Source organism: Microtus oregoni, unplaced genomic scaffold, assembly GCF_018167655.1.
Source record: "Microtus oregoni isolate MIOR12 unplaced genomic scaffold, Mior012 000006F_ref0000085, whole genome shotgun sequence".
NCBI lineage: Eukaryota > Metazoa > Chordata > Mammalia > Rodentia > Cricetidae > Microtus > Microtus oregoni.
The window spans coordinates 28,433,091-28,454,518 of record NW_024543065.1 but is presented as its reverse complement, the minus strand read 5'-3'; the positions used below and the strand labels follow the sequence as shown (position 1 = coordinate 28,454,518).

Genomic DNA, 21,428 nt, shown 5'->3' with positions numbered 1-21,428 from the left:
CTGCGAGGGGTTTCTACAGAAAAGGCTATATGGGTGACGAGTGACTCTTAGGACGGGGTAATCTAGACAGAGCTTGAAATGATAATCGTCCTACTTGAGCTGAAATAATGGCGCGGAACAAGCTCACAGTGAGAAGGGGGAGAAAGAACGCTGACAGTCCCTCTGCTCACACTGAAGTGGCCGCTGCTTACTGTAGGGCAGAAGGCAGCCCGGGGGTGGGACAGTTCACAGTGGCAACCGCGTGGAGAAAACCCTCACTCCTGGCACCGGGGTCGAAACCCAGGCAGACAGCTGCGCGGTTTCTCACACAGGAGAAAGAAGACAGCAAGCAAGCTCTTTATTCCTCAGTTTGTCAGAGAAACCGCTACGTGTAATGCAGCTGTATAGTCCCGGTAATTAAGGAAAACAAACGCTCTCTGCAAACTCATTATAGATTTAAAGTTCCTTAAGTTTCCATCAGGTTTGCACAGAAACAAAGAGTTTGAGACAATAGTGGAGAATGCACACCATCGAATAAGTGGATTTTAATTGTTCCTGTCTAGAAAATTATCCAGATAACCAGCCACATCAAAGACTATTAAACTTTTTAATTGCTCAGGTAGAAAGACGGAGAATGTCATCATTATCTATCAGAAGATTCCGCTGTAGATAATGCTACTTGAATAACATACTCAAGGATACTAGTAACTGAAGTGCCATTTACTGCTCAGAGAAGTAATCATGTGCTTTAATTATTCATAGGGCACAATGCATGAATTCACGGTCCCAATTATGGTTTCAGAAAGTATCATATGCTCTGGCTTACTTACACAGGAGGATGAGCTGATGCAAAATAAAAGCAACGTATTTGCCATTGCCATGGTGTCCTGTGTATGCGAGGCGGCTAAACGATGTCGTGCTCAAAGGCCAATGTGCTTGACAGCATTGCTGTAGGATTTAATATTATACTCACTCAAGTTGTAATTAAGCTTCTAGAAAAGTCATATATATGTATATTAAGACAGGATCTCACTTTAGCCAGGCTGGCCTCAAACCTACTGCTTATCGAAGAAAGGATGACCTTGAACCCCTGATCCTCTTGCTTCTACTGCCCGAATGCAGAGGTTCCTAATCTGTGCTGCCATGTTCATCTGGATGAAGTCTTGCTGACACTGTGTTTATGACTTACACGTAATGCAAGACTTTGTTCCTTTGTTCCGGGGGCTGCAGCAGGGAAGACAGAACTGACCCTCCGAGCCCCCCAGTCCCATACAGTGATACAGCAAGGCTGGCAATGGCAAACTTGAGATTTGGAACCTCTCAAGTTTTTCAGTGCAGTCGCACACCGCTGAATGTCAGGACGGGCTCTGAGAATGCTTAGTAAAGGAGTTTTGTCAAGTGAACCCCATAGAATGTGCTCACAAAAACATAGGTCTTCTGGGAGAATCTATTGTCCCCGAGCTATAAACCTGCACAGTATATCACCGCGGAAGACAAACCAAGATGGCTGAACCACGCAGCAGGTGTGTGTGTAAGACACTAAGATACAGGAATTCTTCAGTTGCTTTGTTTTTCAGACCCCTATTGCGTATGTCCCGCTGTTGTGGGTGTGTGTTGTATTTGCATTTGGGCTGGATGTTTCACACACTGCCTTTACACTAGGGAACACGCAGGTGATTAAATAGCTGAAAGTGAAAGATAATGAAGATTTTTTTTTTTAATTTGGAATTAGTAAAGATTTTGGCTAGTGAGATGGCTTAGCAGATAAAGGCACGTGTGGAAGCCAGGAACCTGAGTCTGACCCCGTGAAATCATGGAAGGTGGGAGGAGGGAACCGACTCCACAGGTTGTCTTCTGGCCTCCATATATCGACCCCGACACATGGAACGCACACTCATGCATGCACGGATACACAAATGTGCAACACATAGACACGCACCCACAGACACACATGAGCACGCACAGACACACATCCATGCACACACACATATGCATGCAGCAAGGCACGCACATGCACACACAGACACACGTGCACACACAGACACACACATGCACACACAGACACACACATGCACACACAGACACACGTGCACACACATGCACACACAGACACACATCCATGCACACACACATATGCATGCAGCAAGGCACACACATGCACACACAGACACACACATGCACACACAGACACACACATGCACACACAGACACACACATGCACACACAGACACACGTGCACACACATGAACATGCACACGATGTTAAAATTATAAACAGGAATTAGTAAAGATATTTAGCATTGTTTAGCATTTCTTCTGTTTTATTCTCCATTTTGTACTGTATTTTACTTTTTTCTCTTTTGTAAAATATATTTTTTAATGAAGCTCTTAATCCATTAGCAGGCAGCAATTGACCCCTTTTCACTGATGGCCTCCTTCCTACTTAAATATTTGGAGCAAAACAGACGTCTTAACACAATTATAAACTTGCTTTTTTTGCTCAGCCTTTTATCATGTGTGCTTCTGTACCATGAAATATGTTTCCCGACTGCCATCATTGTTGGCAACAGCTGTGTCCCCGTGCCTCCTTGTTACTCACCCCTCCCACGAGATGCCAAGGTTGCGTCTGCTTGCACAGCTTGAGTACCCCGGAGCCTCTGTAGGGGCTCAGTCACTTTGCCGAGCTGTTTTCTAGGAGTGCGGCGACCGGGTCAAGTTTCCACCTTGTCAAGGGCTCTTCATTGTATCTGACACGCTGTTTTCTGGACAACGTGAACAAGTGAACGCACTTACTCCTCAGTGGGGTGGGTGCCTGCTTATGTGCTTGCCTGCACGGAGCAGAAGTTTACTTTCTTTTGAAAGACTGACACAGGAAAACAGCCTGCCAGTCTTTGACTGCTACGGACCTAGAGTGTGTGTGGGCTCTGCTCACTTATCTATACCCCTTGTGCTTTCTGTGGTTATTTTGTCTGTGAATTGTTGATTCAAATCCTCCGTCTGTGTTTCTGTTGAAGGGCTCTTAAAGGTTTGCGTGTATTCCAGTCGTCTCTGGTCTTCCCAGTGCCCTCCTAATGCCGTTTTGTTCTTTCCTCGAGACATTCTGATTTTAGCCATCTGCTCCAAGTCATCCTGCATTCTGTCGCAATGCTGCATAGCTTGCTAACTTTTTCCCACTTGACTCCCATGTGTAGCAAATCATAAACTTTATTTCTGGGAAAAAAATATACTATGGCATAAAAATTCAAAGGCAATACAGAAATAAATGGCATTTAGTAAATCACAGAATATATATTTACATATCCTTACCAGTGATGTAGAACTGGAAAATCTAGATCCTATGTTTCTACATGTGATGAACTTGTTAATAACTATGAGAATACAGATCTTGGTAGTACTCTCTCTAACGAGTGAATGTGTCCTTTAGCTATTATAATAAATCACCCCAAAACTCATAGATTAAAACAGTGAGCATATATTCCTGTTCTCTAGTGCCCTGCTCAGCTGGGACATTCTTTTGGGCTCTGCTGGGCTAGCTTTGGCATCTGTCAGATTTGCTCATTTGCTGGTCCAGAGTGCGTTCTCATCAAGACAATTAGCCCCTTTCTGTGTTCTCAGCCTCTGGACTCTGCAGCAGTTGACCTAGGTATGTTAAAGCATTACGTGTTGAGACCTAAGCTAGCACTTAAACTGTCTTATGCCTCTTTCTAATGCATGGATCACAAAGCCTACCAGGTTGATAAGTGGGTATACCCTCTGCTTCATGTCTTGCTAGCTGGGTAGTCACAGTGCACTGTGGGTACAGACAAGCACTCAAGAGCCCCTGGAGCTGTTCCTGTGCTCGGACCACCCACATAGGTATTCTTCATTTCTCCAGGAACATGGCCGTTTTCAGTTATTTTTAAAATAAACACTGAATGCAAGAAAAAAAGGGATCGGGGATGGAGAGATGGCTCAGTGGATAAGAGCACTGGCTGCTCTTCCAGAGGACTTGGGTTCAATTCCCAGCACCCACATGGCAGCTCACAACTGTCTGTAACTCCAGTTCCAGGGGATCCAGACTCCTCATACAGACATGCATGCTGGAGAGACACCAATGCAGATAAAATCAAAAAGAAAGAAAACAAGGCATTAAGTGACAGCGTTATCTACACATAGCCTCCTATAGCTTCACCGATGGCTGTGGTACATTAAAAATGATGCCATTTGTTCAGTGGGATTCAGTGAAAACATCAGATTTCTGTGTGTTATGTAATGAAAGAGTTGAGGTGGCCGGGCATGGATGTACATGCCTTTAATTACAGCACCCAGGAGGCAGAAACAGATGGATCTCTGTGAATTTGAGTCCAGCCTGATTGACAGAGCAAATTTTAAGCCTCCAGAGCCATACAGTGAGATCTTGTGTGTGTGTGTGTGTGTGTGTGTGTGTGTGTGTGTGTGTGGTGTTACTTTGGAGAGCAAAGAACTGTCCTGCTCTCCTGGCTGGATTGTATTTTATCAATATATCCCCTTACTGACTTATTCCACACTATTAAGCATTCCTACACAGAGTTAGGACCAGCATAGTGTGGGTCTGCGCTCCTCCCCCCACTGTGTGTTGCTAATGATTTTACCAAAGAAAGGAGCACAGGGCCTGGTTCAGAAGCTGTTTGTCACCTACATGTGGGAGCAGAGTCTCTTCTTGGAGGACAGTCTGGGTCAGACAGTGTTCTCTCTGAGGCTACCTGACCTCAGGATCTAAGGAAAGGAAAGGGCCAGTGAATTGTCGCTGGGTAACTGCTGTGCACTGAATAAGGCATGCTGAGCAGTCCTGTGTCCTCCCCATGACTCAGCGACCTGCATTTCCCAGTGCTCACTCTGCAGTTGAGATGTTCATCCTTGGGACAAACCTGTAGATAGAATCCCTTTTCCAGATGAGGACACTAACTTCAGAGAGATCTTCCAAGGTCACCTGACTGCAAGTAACAGAACCAACATCTCCAAACCCTCAATTGTCCTGTCAGATGAGACTTATCGCTTCTAATGACTCAGTCCTGAATTTCCCCATGACTGCTGTTTTGTAGACACTTGAACAACAAAGCCGCTATGAAGAACGTTTATCAATAGAAAACACACTTTGTTTTCTTTTTGTTTTTGAGACAAGGTCTCTCTCGGAGCTTTGGCTGTCCTAGAACTCGCTCGGTAGACCAGGCTGACCTTGACCTCACAGGGATCCACCTGTCTCTGCCTCCCCTTGCTGGGATCAAAGGCACCACCACCTCCTGGTCAGTTTTCATATGTTTAATTTTTTTTTTTAAGACAGAATCAGCAGTATCCCAGGCTGACCTCAAGGTCACTTTATAGCCCCAGATGACCTTGACCTGGTCCTGGTAAGCTACGCGGGTGCTTATTAGTTAGAAGTGAGACCCAGGGGTGCTCCATGCCTGGTTTTATGCAGGGCTTTTGCGTGGGAGGCAATCACTCCACCTGCTGAGCTCCACTCCAGTGCAGAAGTTCCCACTTGATGTTTTAAATCCAAGCTGTCGGAGCTGCTTCCTCCGGAAAGCGAGTTAGTATGTCTCACTTTTCTTTCTGCTGTTTCTAAAGAAAAAAGTGAATCCTGCTATCTATGGCCTAGCACAGGGTGTTAATGTGGTAAAGTACACAGAACGCTGGCTCTCCCGTTGTAACTGTGGGGCAGACCAGCGGACGCACTGTGGTGCGGCCATCAGCACCGTCCGCATCCCAGGCTGCGCGCACCGGTGATTGTTTGTAAAGGAAAGAGATCCTATATTACGCTTTATTTTCTTTATGTGAGGGAGCATATAATTGTTTTCCTGATATAGGGAGGGGGTGTCAGCTAATGGCAAACGCAGAGCCTCCTGGCAAAGGCGTGCAATCTGTGAAACCGCTGAGTGGGCACAATTCTGATTTCCAGGCGCCCTCAGCTCTCCTGTGCGCCTCTGAGAACGCCATCCCTGGGCGTGCGTTTGCGCTGATAAAAATCACATCCACGCACAAAGTGCCAGCTTAATTATAAGAACCACATACGAGTGTGAGGTTCTCCATTTTCTTTTTACATCTGCTTCTGATCCATGGATGAGACAATTCGAACTTGTTTCCAAAGAGTACCATAGCTTTGGAGTGGTAGGGCTGTGGGTACAATTCTCTCTTACCCTAAGACACCATTGGCTGTTCCCTGTACCTCCTGGGCAGTGTTTTCCCTGAGTGGCAATTTTCATGGCCTCCCAAGGTCCCTGCTGTAACCCCAATGTCAGGCAAATGTGCATGGCTTCCTGTCTGAGCTAGGTGTTTCTGTTGCTACGATGAAACGCTGTGACCAAACAGCAAGTTGAGGAGGAAAGAGTTTACTCAGCTTACACTTCCTTATCACTGGCATCACCAAAGGAAGTCAGGACAGGAACCCGGAGGCAGGAACTGATGCAGAGGCCATAGAGGGGTGCTGCTTACTGACTGGCTCCCCATGGTTTGCTCAGTCTTTCTTATAGAGCCCAAGAACACCAGCCCATGGATGGCACCACCCACCATGAGCTGGGCCCTCCCCCATTGATCACTAATTGAGAAAAAATGCCTTATAGCTGTATCTCATGGAGGCCTTTCCTCAGCTGAGGCTCCTTCCTCTGATGACTTAGCTTGTGTCAGGCTGACACACAAAACCGGCCTTCCTGATGGTACTCTTCTGAATGATTGGCTATGGGCAGGGATAGAGCAAATTACTTAGTTCCCATCAGGAATGACATTTCTCCCTGCTCGGCTCACTTGGCCTCAGCCACTCAGCCAAATCACTTGAGCTCAAAATAGTAATCATGAAAATGGCCAAGCCAGGCAGAGTGATGCACACCCAACACTGGAGGCTGAGGCAGGAGGATCAGCCTAGGCTACATAGACCCTTTTCGCAAAAGCAACAACAAAAGTGGTTTAGACTCTGAGGCAGACCCCAGCCACTGTGCTAGTGTGTTTTCTCCCACGTGGGACAGCTGAGGAACAGAAAGACCTTCTAAGAGTGCCCAGTTAAGAATAATATTGAAAGCAGGCACAGTTAGCTCTTCTCAGCAGGAGCTGACTCCCCCACTCAAAGCCTGGAACCCCTCCATGCCTGAACAGTGGGTGGCTCAGACAGGGTTAGGTAAAGGGCTGGAGATGGAGACCAACCGGGGAAGGTTGAGGACAGCAAGTGTCCTTCTAGCCGTTCATTCTGTCCACGCCCGCATCCTTCTAGACACCCACTCTGTCCACGCCCGCGTCCTTCTAGACACCCACTCTGTCCACGCCCGCATCCTTCTAGACACCCACTCTGTCCACACCTGCATCCTTCTAAACACTCACTCTCTCCACGCCCGCATCCTTCTAGACACCCACTCTGTCCACGCCCGCGTCCTTCTAGACACCCACTCTGTCCACACCCGCATCCTTCTAGACACCCACTCTGTCCACACCCGCATCCTCTAGACACTCACTCTGTCCACGCCCGCGTCCTTCTGGACACCCACTCTGTCCACGCCTGCGTCCTTCTAGACACCCACTCTGTCCACTCCTGCGTCCTTCTAGACACCCACTCTGTCCACGCCCGCATCCTTCTAGACACCCACTCTGTCCATGCCTGCTTCCTTCTAGACACCCACTCTGTCCACGCCCGCGTCCTTCTAGACACCCACTCTGTCCACATCTGCGTCCTTCTAGACACTCTGTCCACGCCCGCGTCCTTCTAGACACCCACTCTGTCCACATCTGCGTCCTTCTAGACACTCTGTCCACGCCTGCGTCCTTCTAGACACCCACTCTGTCCACGCCCGCGTCCTTCTAGACACTCACTCTGTCCACGCCCGCGTCCTTCTAGACACCCACTCTGTCCACACCTGCATCCTCATCCTACTTTCAAAAACAGCGCTGTCAGGTCCAGTCACTCCAAAGCCACCATCTGAATCACTCTGTGATAAGTTCTTAAATTAAAAGAGTCTAAAGGAAACCATAACTCCCTTTCTTTGTTTTAATTATAGCCACTTGGAGCAAGTGACTATTTGGAATTATCAAAGAATTTTGATACAGTATTTGTACGAAACATTCCACAATTTTCTCTGGCAAAGCGGACTCAAGCACGACGGTTCATAACTCTCATCGATAACTTCTATGACTATAAGGTAAGGATGGACTCCATTTTCACAGGACTGTGAAGTCAGATGACCTGGGTCAGAATCCTGGCTGTACCAGTTCTTTTACTGCTGTGCCTCAGTTTCCCCATCTATCGATAGAGGCTAGCAGTATCTACCCTCAAATGGTTGTTGTGAGGACTACACAGGTTGGTCCATGTAAAATGCTTAAAACAAGATTTGGTCCAAGCTGAATGCTGTGCACTTCCTATTAAAAATAGCAGCAGCTAGTGGCAGGCTCCATCCCATCATCCCACAGGTAGGGCTGAGTGCTCAGTGCGCCTGTGTTATCTGAATACCTGGTGGGTCTGAGAGTGATGAACAGCCCTTTGCCTTGTTGAACGGCTCGCTCCACCCTCCCCGCCCTCCCCCAGGAGCCAACTAGCAGGTGACATCATGCTGCTCTATTTTTGATCCCTGTGTCTTAGGAGGCAGTGCAGAGTCTTTGCCTGCACACAGAAGGCAATGTAGTAGTAGCCTAGTAGTTAAGGAGTAGACCCTGGCGCCTGGCTTGTCTGTTCTAAAGAATGACTTGGCTTCTGAACATTGTCTGCCTTCTCTAGAAAGGTAACAATGATATGTGTATGGGCTGGTGAGGATGAGGTGTTTATATAAAGTACTAAGAACCTAGTGTGGCAGGTAGTGCACTCGCAATCAAGGCGAGCCCCTCTCACAGTGTAAACTTCCTCTAAGAGGAAGATATCCATAGTAAAGGTACTGTAAACGGATGTTTCCTGTCCTGCCCACCTGGTCCCAAATAACACACAGGCTTATATTCACAAATGCTCGGCCAATAGCTCAGGCTTATTACTAACTAGCTCTTACATTTAAATTAACCCACTTCTTTTCATCTGTATATTGCCACATGGCTCGTGGCTTTACCTCTCCTCTAGCATACCTTGCTCCCTTCTTCCCCCAGCATTTTCAGTTTGACTTTCCCACCTAGCCTTATTCTGCCTTGCTATAGGGCAATCAATTTTTTAATTAACCAATGGGAGTAATACATATTTACAGTCTACAGAAGGATTATTCCACAGCAAACTACTGTAAGCATTTTTTTAACTACTGGAGCTTTCCCTCAATCATATTTGCACAGAATTAGAGCAGTGATTCTAAAATTGAGGGTATTTTGTAGGGGAGGAGACATGTACAGAAAGCCATGGGAATTTAGTGTTTCATTTACTCATTCATTCAGTGACCTCTGTGACCCTGAGCAAGGAGTTAGGCTCAAAGTTGATGGCAATTGAGACGCTGTGGTTTCCATCATAGCACCTAGGGCCCAGGGTCTGAGCAACATGAATCTCATATGTCTGTGGAAATTTCGTTCAGTTACCAGTTCAGGACGGCCGCTGGGACACAGAGAGAGGACCGTGAGCCTTGACGTTCAGGGATAGCAGGGAGCAGCCCAGGGACCATCAGAGCCACTTATAGTCCAGATTCCAGAGCCTCATCTCACCCTAGCAAATGAGGACCAGTCATGGGTCCCGGAAGCTCACGTTCACATGTTCCCAAGGTGCTTCTTATACTGTTCAGGGGATGCTGGGCTGATTCCAGCACAAGGCAGGAGGGACAGCCTGGGATGGAGGAAGGTTGTTATTGACCACCGTGGAAGGCAGCCTGTGGGCTCCAGTGAGGTGATCCAGGAAAGCCTGCTGGAGGCCTGCAGCAAGACCATGTGGGCAGGGCTCGGGAGAATGAACACTGATCAGGGAGTTGAGGTTCCAGGCATATCACTGTGAGGCACTGCCCTGTCCTCATGGCAGGTCTCCACCCACTGGGTACAGCCCAAGAGGCTGGAGGGCATCACTGTTTTTACGGGGCAAAGACTTGATGGGGGAAATGTGCAAGTGGCATTGGAATAGAGGATATAGGCTCGCCTTGTTTGTCTCTCAGCTGGGAATGCCTTAAAGAACATCTGTCCCCCATTGCTCAGCCCACCGCTCGGTCCTCTCCCACCTCCTCACTCAGATGAGCAAAAGCATTGCCTGGTAGTGTGCTGGAGCAGTCAACCTACCCACCCTAGCATTTATTCTGGATACACCACACATTGGATCTCTCCTTTAAAGTTTAGTCAAAATTATCTTATTTCAGAAATTGAGAGCATCAAGCAGACATTATCCTAGAATGTATTCATGAAGATTTGTGAAATAGGACATTTCCACTTAAGTAATGAGAAAAGTGTCATTTGTGATTGAAAGAGTTTATTAAAATAAAATGGGAATGGTAGTCCCTAAAGTCAACATGTTGTTTTAAAGTATTCATATATTTACTTGAATAATGATTTTTGAAAGGCTGATAGCAAATCTAGGCTCTTCAAACATCCAGAGGGGTTGTTTTGGTGCTGGGTATGTGTACATGCCTATAACCCTATGTGTATATGCCTATAACCCTGTGTATATGTGTTTATGCCTATAGCCCTGTGTATATGTGTATATGCCTATAACCCCGTGAATATGTGTATATGCCTATAACCCTGTGTATGTGTGTATATGCCTATAACCCTGTGTATATGTGTTTATGCCTATAGCCCTGTGTATATGTGTATATGGCTATTTCCCTGTGTATATGCCTATAACCCTGCATATACGTATATATGCCTATAACACTATGTATGTGTATATGTCTATAACCCTGTGTGTATGTATATATGCCTATAACCCTGTGTATGTGTGTATATACCTATATGCCTATAATTCTCTGTATATGTGTTATCCCAATAACCTTGTGCATATGTGTATATGCCTATGACCCTAGTGCATGGGAGGAAGAGGCAAGAATATAGTGAGTTGGAGGACAGCCCAAGCTATAGTCAAGATCTGCCTGGAAAAAAAAAACAAAATGAAATGAAGAACAAGAATGACTTGTTTCTGAACGGGTGGACACAAAATATATGAGATATAAACTGTTTTCAAGCTGTGATTGTGTTTGCACACTCACTGACCACTGAGATAATGAAAGACACTGATGTAGAGCTCTGTGAAGAGTGCCTGGCAAGCTGCTAATAGAAAAAGGTCTGGAGGGGCTGAGAGATGGCTCCATGGTTAAGAGTGCGTGCTGCTCTTTCAGAGAACACAAACCGTGTTGGGCACTTGCAAATGCCTCCAACTCTGACTTCAGGGGAAACAACACCCTTCTGAACTCTGCAGGCACCCCTGCACACACCCAGGCACCCCTGCACACACCCAGGCACCCCTGCACCTCTGCACATACCCAGGCCCTCCTGCACACCCAGGCCCTCCTGCACACACCCAGGCACCCCTGCACACACCCAGGCACCCCTGCACACACCCAGGCACCCCTGCACACACCCAGACCCTCCTGCACACACCCAGACCCTCCTGCACACACCCAGGCCCTCCTGCACACACCCAGACCCTCCTGCACACACCCAGACCCTCCTGCACACACCCAGGCACCCCTGCACACACCCAGGCACCCCTGCACCTCTGCACATACCCAGGCCCTCCTGCACACCCAGGCCCTCCTGCACACCCAGGCACCCCTGCACACACCCAGACCCTCCTGCACACACCCAGGAGCCCCTACACATACCCAGGCCCTCCTGCACACATCCACACAGACATTCATAATAAAAACTAAATCTTGAAAAAGAAATGGATTTAGGCAGATCTTCTAAACCATCTTGACCCCAAAGGCTCCACCTCTTAATAGTCTTGGGGCCGATGACATCCAAACCATAGCTGTAAAGGCAAGAGCACTGGAGTAGGACCCGAGGATCTGGGCTGAGGCTGCCACAGGCCTGGGCTTCCCTGTATAAAGCTCCTTCTGTCTGTATCACAGCGTGGTCTAAGATGTGCAGAAATGTACTGAGAAGTGCTATGTGGTTTTCAAACCACTAGTTCACTAAAAACTTCTCGAAGAAAAAAAAAAAACAGACAATTTTAAAAGCCAAGCCCAAGCTCCTTATGTGACAAACAGACCTTTATCTTGCGAGAGAGTTTTCCTCCAGCCTGAGTGTAGCGTCCGACCCTGTGCTCCTTCCCCCGGTTCAGGTGCGCATGATCTGCTCTGCGGAGACCCCCATCTCAAGCTTATTTTTGCATCAACACCATGACAGTGAGTCAGAGCAAAGCAGAATACTGATGGATGATTTGGGGCTGAGCCAGGTAGGTGGTATTAGCATGATTTCGTTTTATTATAAAATGGTTTGATGATTTGGGGTTTGACACATGCTACATTCTGCAGTAGGAACCACTGAGTTGATGCTGTCTAGCTGACTTCGTCTCAGCATTGGCCCGTGTAGAGAGTCTGGTCTTAGAGGCCCGATTGAGTGTGTAGGCCCATGCTTCATTGTCACATAGCAGAAACAGTCCCGCAGAGAACCTAGCAAGTCCCAACTTACAAGAAAGAAATTCATGGCTCTTTGCCAGACTTTCCATTAAGCAAACATTTGCAGAACACTTCTCTGCGCTAGCCTCGGGGTTCTCTGTAGGAAACACACTGACGTGGTCTGGGTTTTTCTGGAGTTTGGACTCTGAATTCATCCCAGGCCAAGCAGAGGAGACTGCATTCCCTTCTTCTGTGAGAGCGTTATGGGGTATATTGATCAGCTGTCAACTATTAGTCAGAAGTTCAACTGGGGCTGGAGAAATGGCTCAGCAGTTTAAGAGCACTGACTGCTCTTCCAGAGGACCGAGGTTCGATTCCCTGCCCCCACATGACAGCTAACAACCATCTGTACCTCTGGTTCCAGGGGATCTGATGCCCCTTTCTGGCTTTCATGCAAACTGCATGTACATGGTGCATAGACATACATGCAGGCAAGGCACCCATACATGTAAAATAAAAAATAATTAAGCCTCAAAAAAATAAATTTCAACACTGACCCCAAGAATGGGGTCGCATTTGTCTAGGTCCAACGGTGAATTCTTGTTGACTTGAATCGACATTATTCATCCTAAGAGTTTGAGAGAAAGGGTCCAATAATGTTTTCAAAAGATAAACGTTTAAACGTGATTGCGTTGTGTGTCTTAGTCTTCAGGCCGCTGTGACGAAACACTGCGACATGTGTGGCCTACCCACCATGCAGGCTGCTTCTCCCAGTTCCGCAGTCAGAGCTCCCATGATGGAAGGAGGGAAAGATCTCCCTGGCCTTTGTTAATGAAGACATCAATCCAATTCTTGGGGACCCACTCTCAAGACTTACTTAGTTCCTTAAGGCTCTGTCGCCTAGTGTCGCTCCTTTGGGGGTTAAGATTTCAGAATGGAGAGTTCGGAAAGACACAACGCTCAGACCTCAGTGGTGTCAGAATAGCTACCTAAACCCCAATGTGGGCGTTGTGGGAATGTTGGCTCTCAAAGAGCAGTCCCTGTGTGCTGTCAGTGCACCTGAGGAACTAGGCTGTCTAACCAGCTTCCCATCACAGGCTTTTAAATTTTCTGTAAGAGTCAGGCTTCAGATTGGGACCCAGCATGGCTAAATCAGAGAATTTGACCTCAGGGTCCTAGAGTCACAGTGACTTGGTAGGGGAGATGGGGTTAGGAAAGGTGGATTTAGGGAGGATGGGCTAAGGGGGGATGAGCTTAGGGAGGATGGGTTGAGGAAGGATGGGCTTAGGGAAGATAGGGTTAGGAAAGATGGATTGAGGGAGGATGTGCTTAGGGAGGATGGGCTTTAGGGGAGGATGGATTTAGGGAGGATGGGCTAAGAGGAGGATGAGCTTAGGGGAGGATAGGTTTGAGGAAGATGGGCTTGGAGAATATGTGCTTGGAGAGGATGGGCTTAGGGAAGATGGGTTTAGGAGCATTGAACTTTTCTCTGAACAAAAACTTAAGAGCAAACCCCCAAGCAGAGAAAGAAAGTCTTCACATCCACAAGCTCATGTTGATGTCTTCAGGCCCAGGGTGTTGTCTGGCTTCACAGCGGGAGGCGTCCCCAATATACCCCTCAGCAAGGTTGCCAATATTCCAGTAGCTAAGGACCAAAAGTGGCTCCAGTCTTCGCAAAGCCAGATTTCAGGCAGGCTCTGCAGAGTCAGAACCTACAGGACTTTCCAGTCACTCAGTCTAGAAAAGGCTCTCCAGGAATCTGTCCCCAGGCTTCCTAACTTTCCACAACTGCTGGTTTTCTTTGGGGGTTTTAACTTTGAAGTTGCACCTTCCAGTCTTCACCTGTGGAGTTCTGGGATTATAGGGTAAGTCACCATGCCTAGCAAAAATCACTTTTTCCATTAGTTACTTTTGGAGAGAGCTTTCTTTCCAGCATGTTCCTTTGGAGTTTGCAGAGAACCTCCTTTTGAGTAGAATCTTTTCGTTTCTGTTTCAGCTTTGATCAGATATATTTTTTTTCTTCCTGGTTCTATTAATTACCTATTAGTTTAGATCAATTAACATTTTAGTCTCATTTAAGAGATTGTGTATGAAAAAAAAAGATCTAAATAGATAAGCCTGGAGGTTTTCTCAGCCAAAGATAAGCCTGGAGGTTTTCTCAGCCCGGGTTTGCAGGGACCCGCTTTCACTGGGCCTCGCTTTGTCTGCTCTGCCTGCTCTCAGGACTCAGCAGGCCTCTCCATGTTCACTGGGGAGGAGGAAATCTTCGCATTCCAGCGCACCATTTCCCGCCTCACAGAGATGCAAACTGAGCAGTACTGGATCGAAGGGGACAGAAGCAAGAAGTAAGGTCACTGTCACATGAATAAAGACAGGCGACTGGTAAAGGCTGCGAGACTTGATGACATCATCTCCTCATCACCGACTGCACTTTGTCCTGCAGACTCTGGTCACCTGAGGCGGTGGACGAGGACCCGGAGGTCCCGTCTTTGTAGATCCACGTTTTGCCCATTTATTTGGACTGCTTTCTGCATCTAAAATGAATCATGGCTCCTGAAGATTACTGTAGAACCTGACATGCTGCACCTGACTGAACCTGCACACATGCAGGCAGCAAGTGCAGCAGCTGGTCACCTCCAGTCAGGCCGCACAGTAGCCACACCTTGGAAACTGAAGGGGACAGCATTTTACATCGGCCTTCGTATTCCTGTTTGTTGGTCGGTTACGAGTTGCGGTCACCTCCAGACTTTGTGGCTTCCTCTGTGCTAGAGAGAATCTGTGTTACCCGTAGATCCAGGTTAGTAGGCAATACCTGGTCAATGAGGACATGGATCACAAAACTGTCAGGGAAGGAACAAGTGGAAAGTTCCAGCTACCAGGCAGGTCTCCCCACTGCTAGCCAAGGAGGGCAGGTACCAGGAATGTGTTGTTGGAGCCACCGGAGGAGGCAGAGCCACAGCCACCCCAGTAGCAGAGTGAACCCCATCACCCCAGGTGCCCTACTGTGTCAGCCACGCCCACTCTCACTGCAGAGTTCACTGCCCGCCCTGGATGCTGAGTCTGCAGAGCTGGACCTCGCGGGAAACAGGAGAGAACACTTGACGATCCGTAAATAAAAGTTGATTTCTCCCTCACTGAGTTTGTCTGAGTCACTTAAGTAAAACCTGTCTTTGCTAAATATTATCACTAAAGGGGATTTGGCTTATAATTATTAAAGGGTGGGAGAGATGGCTCAGCAGCTAAGAACGCTTGCTGATCTCTCAGAGGACCAGAGTTCAGTTCCTAGCATCCATGTCAGATAGCTCAAAACCACCTGTAACTCCAACCCCAAAGGATCTGATGTAATCTTCCAACCCCCAGGGGCACCCGCATGTGCATGTCCCACCACATACCCACAGAGACATCTTCCAGCCCCCAGGGGCACCTGCATGCCCATGCCCACCACATACCCACAGAGATAAATATACATATACATAATAAAAATAAGTATTATTTTTAAAAAAGAAAAATAATCTTAAACCCTGGACCAGTGAGATAGCTCAGCAGACCAAAGGGCTCGCTGCACAACCCTGACAATGTGGGTTGGAACCCTCAGTTGAAGGAGAAAATCAGATTCCCAGTGTTATTCTCTAAGTCTATTCACTAAGCCTGTACTCAACACATACACATAATAAATAATTTTTAAAAGATCTTTTTAATCCCCTTCAGAAAAGAAAAACCCTGAAACCCCCAGATATGAAAACCAACTATTTGGGAGAGTAGTCTAATAATCACATACCTGTCGTAAATGGGTTCTTTGAGGCTACTTGTCATCTAATAATCTGTCCTCACCATTCTGGTTTGGATATTAACTCTTTTATGTCAAGCAGATAGATGAGTGGGGTACCTAAGCATGGAAAAAAGTTTGAATTAGGGTGTCCTGAAAGTTAAATGTGGTGTAACAGTGTATGCATATACATACATACATACGGATGGATGGATGGATGGACGGACGGACGGACGGACGGATGGATGGGCAGATGGATGGATGGATGGATGGATGGATGGAGGATGGATGGGCAGATGGATGGATGGATGGATGGATGGGTCAGTGGATGTGTGGACGGTTGGATATGTGTACAGATGGATGGGTGGACAGATGGGTAGGTGAACAGATGGATGGATTTTTGTGGTTTTGGATACCAAACTCAGGGCCTTCCCCATGCCAGGTTAAGTACTCCACCACTGAGCTGTCTCAACCAGGCACACCCCAGTTCTAAAACTTACCATTTGCTTTTCACATTTCTTTTTTCTTACCTTTAATAAAAAGACAATATGGATGGACAGACAGATGGATAGAGGACTGACAGAAAAGGAAACTCCCTGAATGTGTGGTGTTGGTGGCACAGTGCCCACTCCAGTTCTTTGTTCCGGTCTGGGTTTGAACCGTGAAAGCTTGTTTGGAGACTCCAGTGGGAGAGCTCAGCACCCTGTGCACATGGCAGCGGGGTGGGCTTCTGCTGGAGGAGCTTGTCTTCAGTGCGGAGCTTCGGAAGGACGTGCAGGTTGAAGAGGAAAAGATGGGGGTTGTGGAATATTCCTTTAGGCTGTGTGAAGATGTGTAACTGCTGAGCCATCTCTCCAGCCCCTGAGCCTGCATTTTGACAGTGACATGAGGTGAGACATGGAATTTTCCACTTGGCCTATCAGTCAGCATATCAAAAGTTCCAGGTTGTGGAACACCTTAGGGCTTCACTTTTTAGTTAGGGGCACCCCACCTCTAAGACCCAAGTGCAGCATGTAACAACCCCAACTGGGAAGCCTCGCTTTAGTCTTTCTTCCAGCTGTGATCTGTAACATTCCCAGCTTTCCAGTCTTTCCTCGGGGGTTGCAGGACAATCAGGAACCCATGTTCTCACTGGCAGTGCTCAGCACGTGGGTTGAGAGATGAGATGCCAGCAAGCATTACAGTGGAACGAGGGCTCTACTCACGCGAGACTCAGGCCAGGAGGCCTGGCTCCAGAAGTGCCAGGTGCTTCAGCATCCTCCTAACTCACCTCCAGAAGTGCCAGGGCCCTCAGCATCCTCCTAACTGACCTCCAGAAGTGCCAGGTGCTTCAGCATCCTCCTAACTCACCTCCAGAAGTGCCAGGTGCTTCAGCATCCTCCTAACTCACCTCCAGAAGTGCCAGGGCCCTCAGCATCCTCCTAACTCACCTCCAGAAGTGCCAGGTGCCTCCGCATCCTCCTAACTCATCTCCCACCCCAAACTTGACAAAAAATAAACAGGAAAAAACAGGACAACTTTTCTTAGAAAAAGAAAAACTTAATTCATTGCTTTCTTCTTGTGATTAAAAAACAAAATAAAAACAACAGACCATGAGTGAGCTCATTTGCTGGTGACAACCATGAGATCTATAACATGGGGACTTACATAATTTTGACCGATTTCTGAGTAAGTACTGCTGAATCACATTTAAGCATTCTCGGTGGGGTTTCCCATTTTTATCATAAGGAAATGCTTTGATCTTTCTAAAATCTCCCTCTCCCCACCTTGCTCTGCTTTCGCCCTGGTACTTACAAGTGTGACAACAGTGGAAGTTTACAATCTTTGTATCTAACAGGAGTAGATATGCTCACATTTACTAATTAAACAGTCATACGGCACTTATCAGTGCTAAATTCTTCATTAAAAAGCTCACCTTACTAGACCTGGAAGGAGGTGGGAGGTCCTTGGACTTCCCACAAGGCAGGGAACCCGGACTGTTCTTCGGGCTGATAAGGGAGGGGGACTTGATTGGGGGAGGGGGAGGGAAATGGGAGGCGGTGGAGGGGAGGAGGCAGAAATCTTTAATAAATTTAAAAAAAAAAAGCTCATTTATTCCTTGCGACTCTCTTCTGAGATGCAGGTACTATTATCCCCATTTTACAGTCAGGGAAACTGAGGCCAGAAAACCACAAAATCAGAGCTGAGTTGCTAAGACACACATTGGAGTCGCACTCAAGGACGCAGGGCTCCCTGAGATGCCTTAAATCTAAATCCTTTCTTTCAGCACAGCCTAATACAGAAATAGTTGCTCGGGTTGGTGGACACCAGCCATTTCCTATGAAGAGGGCACCATCTTGTGGTCGCTGTGGTGAACTGACAGGGCTAGGCTTGCCGGCTGGGAAATCTCAGTGCTACTTATTCCCAGGCCTGGGCCACCTCCAGTTAGGCATCCCTGGAGATGGGGAACTCGCACCCAAGTCCTTTAACGCTCCCCGTGGGATTCTGATGTTCAGCAGGATGTGTCTGTCCGGTGATGATGCAGCCAGCAAGCGCGTGGGACTGACTTTGCAGCCTGGGTGCCCGACTCAGAGTATCTGGTTGATTGAGAAGCCTTTTCAAGAGATCGCCAAGCCTGCTGTACTTAGGGGTCTTGATGCCCCGGACACAGACACACGATGCTATCACCAGGCCTCTCTGCGCCTTTCCCTTCCGGAGGCAAGAGGCCCCTGCTTTGCTTCCTCACCCGTGGTAACAACAGAACAGAACCAGGCAGCACCTTCTGTTGCTGCCCGTGGTTTCCTGCCCTGCGTTCACCAGTTGTGTGCTCAGTGGGAGGAGGCTCATCCCCTCCCAGGGCAAAGGCATGCCCGAGGGAGCTCCTTCTCGGTTTGGAAAAAATGTTAATTTAAAAATAATAAGTATGCTTTCCATAAATATTATTTAAAATGTCTTGTTTTCTTTGAGACAGCCCACCTGACATCAAACTTGCAATGCTCCTGAGCGCCGGGATCACAGGTGTGTGTGCCATCAGCCTGGGAAACACTTGCTTTCCCTTCTAACGTGGTCATGGGGTCTAGTGCCCCCAGCTCCTGTGACCAAAACCTTTAGAGATCCGCAGTCATTTCAAGAGTGGAATGTGGTCCCGAGATTAGTTCCCTCCTATTGGCAAGCTTCAACTCCATCTCTGAGGGAGGGCACTGCCTCTGCTCTCGCTCTCCTGGCCCGCCTGGTCCAAAACAACCATGGAGAACGACAGCGTTGTTTCTGCGTTTGAGCATTGGACTTGGGAAACGCAACTGGAGTCTCGGCCTATGCCCATCTGCGCTGCGCAGGGTTTTGTCAACTTTAACACAAACTGTAGTCGTCCAGGAGGAGGGAACTTCAATTGAGAAAATGCCTCCTCCATTAGATACATCTGGAGGCAAGTCTGTGGAGGTATTTTTTTCTTTCTTTTCTTGTTTTTATTTTGTATTTTTTAAGACAGGGTTTACTTTGTGCAATAGTCCTGGCTGTCCTGGAACTCACTCTGTTGACCAGGCTGGTCTCAAACTCAGAGATCCACCTGCCTCCACCTCCTGAGTGTTGGGATTAAAAGTGTGTGGCCACCACCGCTGGATGGCATTTTTTTGATTAATGATTGATGTGGGAGGGCCCAGCCCACTGGGGGCGGTGCCACCCGTGGTCAGGTGTTCCTGGGTTGTATAGGAAAGCAGGCTGAGCAAGCCATGTGGGAGTCAGCCGTGTTTCTTCGTGTCCACTGCTTCAGTTCCTCCTTCCCACCTCTGCTTCTCTCCATGAAATACTGCCACCGGACGATGAAATCAACCCCTTCTTCCCCAGGTCACTTAAGGTCATGATGTTTATCATAGCAATGGAAAGCGCACTAGGACACAACCCTTTGTAATACCACACAGGCGTCCTGCAGCTTCTGGAAACGCTGCCTGAAAGAGCAAGGCCCAGAAATGCAAATGGTGTCTTATTGGCTGTCTGGGGTCACTGTAATAGAACACCTGAGACTGGATTGTTTAAAACAGGTTAGTTTCTGCCTATGCCCATGGTGGAGGTACTGCAGCTGGTGAGGGCTTTTGCTCTACATTGCCCTCTGGTGGCAGCTGTGAAGCTTACACTCAGTGCTAGAGGAAGTCCGTTGACATACAGAATCCTCGGCACACTATTTTTTTTAGATTTATTTATTTCATATGTAAGTTTACCTGGATGGATGGATGTGCACCATGTGTGTGCCTGGTGCCAGAGGAAGGCAGAAGGGAGATTTATATTTCCTGGAACTGGAGTTATGTGTGGTTGTAAACCGCTGTATGGGTGCCTGGTACCAGAGGAAGGGAGAAGGGGGATTTAGATTTCCTGGAACTGGAGCTATGGAGAGTTGTGAACCACCATGTGGGTGCTGAGAATCGAGCCCGAGTCCTCTCAAGAGCAAGTGCTCTTAGCAGCTGCTGTTTCTGCAGCCCCTCACACTCTTTCTTGATTCCGCTAGGTATAAAGACCACCTGAGGTGGTTATTCCTCCAAATGCATCTCCTTCCTGACTCCCACCTCAGTTCTTCACTGACTGCTACCAAGTCCAGCCCGGTGCCAGGGCCTTGACCTGACTGGAGGCCAAGAAGGGGAGAAGAAAAGAAAGATGCACGAAGAAGCGGAGATCCAGCAGGGTGGGCTCACTAAGGGAGAAACATGGCATCCTGGGAACTCGGCACGTTTTTATAGACGGTTGAAGAGAAGGGGAGGTTATTTCATACAGCTGAATGGGGGGGGGTATTGTATACAGATCAACAAGGACCACTGAACCATGCAAGTGCTGGCATCCAGGCTGCGCCAGCAGGGCGGCCCAGGCAGACACATCAGTGAGAATGGGAGCCCCTCCCATTCCCCCCTCGCCCCCGCCCCCTGCCCTGCCAAGGTGGACTCACAGCCTCTCAAGAACACACAGACCTAATATAGTCAGCATCCAGAGCGACCTAGCTGGGGGCATAGAGGGTTCTCAGCCCGGAATCACAGTAGAAGATAGAGGATTGACGGAGGGAGGGCACAGTTGAGGAGAGGCACAGAGTGCTAAGCCCCGCCCCTCATCGCCCCCTGGTTAACTTGTACCGAGTGCTCCGCCAAGAGAAATGAACAGTTGCTCCAGGAACTCAGAAGGGGAGGTGTGGCTAGAATATTATTTTTCTGAATTTTTAAAGAGGAGTCGGACATGACTTGCCCTCCAGACTTAACAATTCCCTTTTAGAATCTAAAATTCAGAGGGCAGAGT

The 21,428-nt window shown here is 47.9% G+C and overlaps 1 protein-coding gene across 3 annotated transcripts in view; it reads left to right on the top strand.

The window, feature by feature from the left end:
- The window catches only part of Afg1l (AFG1 like ATPase), a 158,974-nt gene extending 139,609 nt beyond the window's left edge, over nt 1–19,365 (top strand). For 2 of the 3 annotated variants that reach the window (XM_041654713.1, XM_041654715.1), the window contains 3 exons: nt 7,973–8,113; nt 12,136–12,249; nt 14,636–15,539. In XM_041654713.1, coding sequence (XP_041510647.1) covers nt 7,973–8,113; nt 12,136–12,249; nt 14,636–14,761 — 381 coding nt within the window. In that variant the 3' untranslated portion in view covers nt 14,762–15,539. Of the gene's footprint in view, nt 1–7,972; nt 8,114–12,135; nt 12,250–14,635; nt 15,540–19,128 lie in introns of those variants that run through there. The other variant, XM_041654714.1, reaches the window with a different exon arrangement.
- The last annotated feature ends 2,063 nt before the right edge of the window (nt 19,366–21,428 follow it).